Source organism: Sciurus vulgaris, assembly GCF_902686455.1.
Source record: "Sciurus vulgaris genome assembly, chromosome: 11".
In the NCBI taxonomy this organism is placed as follows: Eukaryota; Metazoa; Chordata; class Mammalia; order Rodentia; family Sciuridae; genus Sciurus; species Sciurus vulgaris.
This window is the reverse complement of record NC_136472.1, coordinates 119,665,847-119,673,123: the sequence shown is the minus strand read 5'-3', so window position 1 is coordinate 119,673,123 and position 7,277 is coordinate 119,665,847. Positions and strand designations below refer to the sequence as shown.

Here is a 7,277-nt window from a genome sequence, read left to right as displayed (position 1 = left end):
GAAGAGACATTGTACCGAAGTATCTAGCTTAGTTATATTGGATGAATAATTGGCCTTAATCATGACATTTCTTTTAAAAAAAAGTGATTGAATTTAAGTAAACTACATATTTTTGCAGTTTAGACATGGTTGGATAAAATTTTCAAACTGTAAACTATAGGATTTAAGTTAAGCATCATAAATACCGTAAGACACCTGTCCAAATGATTCACTGAAAATGTATTCTTCCTTGTAAGTTGGTGAGACATTTATTTCAGTAGTTGGTTTCAGTTTCTAGACAAGTATTACTGCAGGTGACCTTTTAATTTTTACCACTCTATCCTTTTCTTGCCTTTCACAATTCAATACTGTAACCATGTGTGGAGGGGATGAGACCTTATTTTACCTCCAGTCTCAGGTTGTCAGTGTCTTGAACTGCACATGGCTTAAACCTATGAATGTGGATGAATGGAAGCTCTTTCATGTAGGTAACCAATGATGAATCATTGTCTTCAACTCATTAGTTTCCTAACTAATTTGTCATAAAAATTTCTAACAATGTAGTGACTCCAAACAACAGTATTTGTTCTACTTCAATTCTAGAGCTCAGAAGTTAAACATACTGTTAATGGACCCAAGTCAAGGTTTCAACTGGGTCTCGCTGCTTCTGAAGCGTTATGGTTTAGATATGAGGTGTCTCCCCAAAACTCACATGTTAGGTAATGCAATAGTTTTCAGAAGGGAAATTGTTGAATTATGAGAATCTTACCATAATCAGAGGATTTGGCCACTGATTGGAATTAATGAGGTAGTAACTATGGGCTGGTAGGTTGTGACTGGAGGACATAGATCACTGGAGCCTGCCTCTGGGATTTATATATTGCCCCTGGTGAGCAGAGCTCTCTATCTCTGTTTCCTGATTGCCATGCTGCTTTGCTCTGCCAGGCCCTGCTGCCATGATGTTCTGCCTCACCTTGGGCACAAAGCGATGGAGTCAGCCATCTATGAACTGAGACCTCGGAAACTGTGCGCCAAAATAAACTTTTCCTCCTCTACATTGTTCTTTCTGGTCTTTTGGTCACAGTAATGAAAAAGCTGACAAGCACATGGAGGCTCCAGGGAGCATCCGTTCTTTTCCTTGTCTAGCTTCCTGGGGCTGCTGGCTGCCTTAGCTTGTGGCTGTGCACTCCAGTTTCTCTCCTGTGGTCTCTGCTCTGTGTTGTCAGTGTTCATTTGATTGCATGTAAGGCCCATCTGAATAACATCTGACGATCTCCCCATACCCAGGATCCTTAATGCAGGCACATGTGCAAAACTCTTCTTCTTGTTGTATTCCATATAAGGTAGCATTCAAACAACATTCACAAGTATTACAGGTATTGGGACGCTGATATGTGTATCATTAGAGAGGTGATTATTATTATTATTATTATCATTATTATACCACAGGTCTTCAGGGACACAAGGACCTCTGAGATCAATTTAAATGTTACGTATTTTCTCTGGGGTTCTTAGAGTGGTGACTGGGGCAGTAGCACAGAAAAACAATTCTAAAACTCTGTGAGTCCTAAAACCACAAAACATGACTTCAACTTTTTAAAGATACATGTCAAAATTTTAGATAGTAGCATATGCTCAGACCAGGTTTTTATCAGTGTCTATCATTACATAAAATGGTATCTTTCTTTGATTCATATTCTAATCTTGGAGAACAGTGGTTAAAAACATTCATAGTCTGTCATTTGAGACCAACACCAGTACGATGGCCAGCACAATGATTTCATTTCTTTATGTTCTTGAAATTGTTTTTTTTTTTTTTTTCCTCCTGAGATTAACTGCGAGTGTAGACCCTTCTATGTTTTCTGAAGTTCTTTACTTAAGTCAGATACGTTCTTACCTTCAGTAAGGCAGAATAGGTCCTATACACTTTCTATATGCTATTTTACGACAACAAATCTACTTCCATCACCACCTTTGTACAGAATTATTTTGTCCAGAAAGGTATTCACAAATCCATCAAGGTATCCATGAATGAGAGAAGAGAATGGTGTGAAGAACAGAGCACTACTTCCTGGGCTTTCTTTGGGGTGAATGTTGGAGTTTATTAATCCCTTACTTCTTAAAGTACCTCATAATTTCTATATTATATTTTATTATATGTTATATGTATGTTTGACTTCCCTATGAACCAGTGGGAGCTGTTTTACTTATAGGAAAATTAAACTCCAAGATTTTAACTTGACCACCAATAATAAGTATAAAACAAAGAGTATAGACTGAGTCTCCTACATGTCAGTCCAGGGCCCTTTTCTCCTTTCTACCTTTTCACCAAAAATAATTATTGGGATGAAATTCTGAATTAAACAACAATTGAACGACAAAGATTGCCTTTCTGCTTTTTGTGTAAATGTTCTTATCACAGAGTTATACCACTAAGAAATTTGAAAAATTATGTATTTTAATTCTGTAATTTTATAGATGAGAAATATGAGTTTCAGAGTCTCAATGATTTCCTCAGAGACAATTACTTTGACAAAATTAATATTATATTTATAAAGTGCTTAGAACAATGTCTATTACTATAATGAGCATCTCTACATAGTATTGCCAAATTATAATAATATAACAATTATTATAGTGATCACTACAATTTTTCTTGTGAATTTGTAACTTAAACTACTAAGTAAGTCCAGTTCTGAGTCACTTATGTTAATATACTGATTATGTGTAAAATTCATTGGAGATCTGTGGATGTTTTTAATTAACTTCCTTAAAGAAGTAGTTTACTGGTGAAATCCTGGTATTTGTTGTTATAGGTACAAAATAGGTGATGTAACTCTTATATACTATGATCTTTTTTGAGAGTGACTCTATTTTGGGAGAATATATTCCTCACTTGTCCCCAAATAAGAAGCACCTTAGGCAGGTGTAATAATGAAACAGATGAAAGTTGCCTAAGTCATTGAATGACATAAACTATAGTCACAGGAAATGTATAGGAGCAAAGGCAGCATAGTGATTGGGTCCTAGTAATTAAAGATTGGTTCAGAGAGAAGGAGTCCATGGACAATTTTCCTAAGAGTCCTAGAAGATTCGTGACCCAAGCCCTTGGATGGGAAGGGCAAAGGGAACATCTTTTCCTATGTTAACCATTCTGTCCTATGTTAACCACTCTATGGTTCTCGGAATTGGATTTTCCAAGACAGCAAAATTTCAATACGGAACTAAATTTGCCTAAAATTTGGTTTGCCATCTAAATCATTCAAATACATACACAATAAATATGCAAGCAACAAAATATGTGCCTATCTACATTAGGATCATATCATAAAATGTGAGAATACTTTGGATCTTGAAAATATTTTTAAAGGGTGACAACTTCAAAGAAGAAAAGTTTTAAAATTGAATAACTCAGTTTTAGAAAATTTTATATCATCCTTAACCTCTCTCACACCTTTTGATTTAACTAATTAATGAAATATTAGTCAAGAACCAGCTACTGACTTCTGATTCACTCTGGGAAATCATTGTTCTGATTTCTCTGCATTACAGAATCCTCATCAACAACTGGAGAATATAAAATCAGGAACTTGTTTCACCCCTCTTGAGACAGGTATCACCAGGGAGCTAAGAGCATGATAGATGATTTTTGAAGAGGGTTATTAATAGTGATCACTCTGTTAATTTTGGGCTCTGTCGGTCTTGTGGGATTTATATGTGTAGGAGTGTGTTTTATATTTCTAATGAGATCCCTAAGCTCACTAACCTCAGATAAAAAAGTGCTTTTCATACTACCATCAGACTGGGAAAAGCTAAGTGTCATCTGCTTGAGGGTTTGTACTCTTGATAAATAGTTTAGTGGGTTTTTTTTTTTTTGCCACCCCAACAATTCAGTCTTTGACATATAAATGTGTGCATCGGACCCTAGGAAAGCACTGGGCTTTGTCAACCTTAAGAGGGATCTGTGACATGAGCAAAGTTATCTGTTTCTACATCAGTCTCTGTGCAGAATCCAGGTAAGTGTCCAGTTTCTTTTACGGCAATTGTGTCATGTCTGATATGAGGGCCATATGAAACATTTTGACTTTACCCAGGAGCATGTGCTCCATTGTCCTCCAGTTGGTCAGGTCCTCCCGTCTACTTGTCTAGCAGTCCTAGCCTTGTCACTTCTTTATGACTTGGATCACAGAACCTGTGGGAATGATTCCAGGTTGAAATGTGAGCAACGCTGGTGCAGAGGCCTCCCTGGGGTTTCCACAACTCTGAAGCATCTGCTTCCCTGAAGTGCTTCTGGTTTTTGTGTTTATTACTATTTCTTGTCTCGTTCACCAGCCTCCTCCTACAAGTCTCCAAGTGATAAGATACAAAAGAAGCTATGATCCCAGGTAGAGCGTTCATTTTTCACAGAATATTAAACATAAATTTCTAACTTCTTGTTTATCTTGAATATTCTTTGGCCTGTAGGAGAGAGATCAAGGATCATTCATCCCAAATATGCCTTGTTCATTTGCCACTGGCCTCAGAAGCCCTTGCTAGAAGGACCCTCTTTGAAACAAAGAGTCTTGATGTCCCATCTTCTCCAAAAAGAGATAAAATTTAATGTCTCAAATTTCTAAGTCTAGGGATACAAATGTTAAAATGCCTGATCAGCCTCAAATTGTTTAGCACATTTTCATTATTCAAACCACAGTGAAGGACCTGGGATGAAGAGGAGACTCTGAGTCCATCTTCTCCTTACCAAGGTGGCATTCCACCTCCCCCACATTATGCACCTTTCTATGTTCAACAATATACCACATTAAATTTTGATTAGTGCTTTTAGATAACAAATATTTACATTCATTATTTTAGTCGATCATAACATTCCTTTGAAAAAAGGTACTCTCATTTCCACTTCACAGACTAGAAGAGATTTACATCAAATAGCTTGACCACTATTGCAAGCTGGTCAGCAGACTCTCCTGAGCTGAGCACCTGTCTTTCATTGGTGAATGCTGTGCCGAAGCCCCTGATTCCCATTCTTTGCCAGCTCAGTGGAGAGCCAAGAGGTTGCAGGAATTTGCAGGAGCACTTCCACTTTTTCCGCACTGGTGTCCTGCTGTTAGAGATATTTTCTCTCAGGGAGTGATGGTTGGACATTTTACACTGACTTTATGGTCATCTGCACTTGTTGGGGGCCGCTGCCCTGTAGGGCCCGCAATGGTGGCTGGCCTCGCCCTAAGATAGCACCGAGAAGCCCAGCTGCAAGTGCTTTCTATTGGCTGACTGATCTCCTCCACGTTTGTGCTTAGCTCGTGATCAGTACATGTCCTCATTACCCACCATTAAGTCTCCATGAGTCAAACGCCTGACCTGTTAAGGTGATTGGCTGTTATATCCCATAAAGCTGCGTACTTTGCGCAGCGGCGGGAGCAAGCAAGGCAGAGCGAGCAAGGCAAGGAGGGCAAGTAGCAGCTGCGGGACGAGAGAAGAGGAGAGAGAGAGCTGCACAAGAGAAGAAAAAGAAGACGGCGGTGGTGGAGGAGGAAGAACCAGGCACTCGGCTCAGAAGCTCTCCCATAAAAATAAAGACCTTAAAACTTCATTTGAGAGCCGAGTCTTCATTGTACTCGCTGGACGAGACATGCACTCCAACTAAAAGTGTCTGAGGTGTCATTCTTTCCTTGTTTGCAGATGTTATGGGAGATGCTTGTTGACCTCAGAGTATGAGAAAACTGGGAAAGATGGAACAGTGGTTAGAACCATCCATTCATCTTTTCTACCATCAGTACCTGACTATCAGTAAATCTCCCCATATAGCATGATTTTAATTTGCTGCCAAATTTAGAAGACAAAGGTTTCAGAGTCAGTCCGCTAGCACTTTTTGTGATCTAAATTCTGAATCAACCAGAAGGTAGTCCAGGGTGATTTAGGGAGATAGGGCACAGACATTGGAATCAGAGACAATGAAAATTTGACTTAGTCTTTCTGTTCTCATTAACTTTCTTGAGCTGGCTTTGTTTTATTTGAAAGGGGAGAGGTGATGCTCTTTAATGTAATTCTCAATTTTCATTTCTACAGAAATCTCAAGGAAGAATGGCCATAGCAAATCATTCTTCAGCAACCATGTTTGTCTTTCTTGGTTTAACACAGCAGCCAGAGCTCCAGCTGCCCCTCTTCCTCCTGTTCCTGGGAATCTACGTGGTGACAGTGGTGGGGAACCTGGGCATGATCCTCCTGATTGCAGCCAGCCCTCTGCTTCACACCCCCATGTACTATTTCCTCAGCAGCTTGTCCTTCATTGATCTCTGCTGTTCCACTGTCATCACCCCAAAAATGTTGGTGAACTTCCTAAGGACAAAGAACACAATACTTTATTCTGAGTGCATGGCTCAGCTCTTTTTCTTTGTGGTCTTTGTGGTGGCTGAGGGCTACCTCCTGACTGCCATGGCATATGATTGCTATGTTGCCATCTGCAGCCCACTGCTTTATAACGTGACCATGTCCCCTTGGCTCTGCTCACTACTTGTGCTGGTTACCTTCATCCTGGGTGTTCTGTCTGCTGTGGCCCATACAAGTGCCATGATGAAACTGACCTTCTGCAAATCCCACATCATCAATCATTACTTCTGTGATGTTCTTCCCCTCCTCAATCTCTCTTGCTCCAACACACACCTCAATGAGCTTCTACTTTTTGTTATTGCTGGGCTCAACACCTTGGTGCCTACCTTGGCTGTTACCATCTCCTATGCCTTCATCTTCTATAGCATCCTTCACATCCGCTCTTCAGAGGGCCGGTCCAAAGCTTTTGGAACTTGCAGCTCTCATCTCATGGCTGTGGGGATCTTCTTTGGTTCTATCACCTTCATGTACTTCAAGCCCCCTTCAAGTAACTCTCTGGACCAGGAGAAGGTGTCCTCTGTGTTCTACACCACAGTGATCCCCTTGCTGAACCCTTTAATTTACAGTCTGAGGAACTAGGATGTAAAGAAGGCATTGAAAAATCTTTTGGTGGGAAAGTGAGTTTTCTTTTCTGGGAGTTTATAAACTGGAAAAATGAGCAGTATGTTTTATTCATTTTTGTTTGTTATTTTGTTGTAGTAGGCAAATTATCAAGATTTTTCGTTTGTTTCTTTGTGTGTGTGTGTGTGTGTGTGTGTGTGTGTGTGTGTGTGTGTGCTAGGAATTTCACCCAAGACCCTCTGCATGGTATTTAATTAAGTACTCTACCATTAAGCTACATTCCCAGACCAATATCTACATTTAGAAATTACTTTCCCATCTAGAGTCAATTCAACATTTTAAGTAAAATGAAAAGC

At 39.5% G+C, this 7,277-nt stretch overlaps 1 protein-coding gene across 1 annotated transcript; it reads left to right on the top strand.

The window, feature by feature from the left end:
* Positions 1 to 6,054: 6,054 nt before the first annotated feature.
* LOC306640366 (olfactory receptor 8D1-like) lies at positions 6,055 to 6,939 on the top strand (the record flags this gene model as incomplete). The annotated part of the gene is made up of 1 exon (XM_079104568.1): positions 6,055 to 6,939. One exon carries the CDS (start codon positions 6,055 to 6,057, stop codon positions 6,937 to 6,939), a length of 885 nt encoding a protein of 294 aa, XP_078960694.1.
* Positions 6,940 to 7,277: the final 338 nt, after the last annotated feature.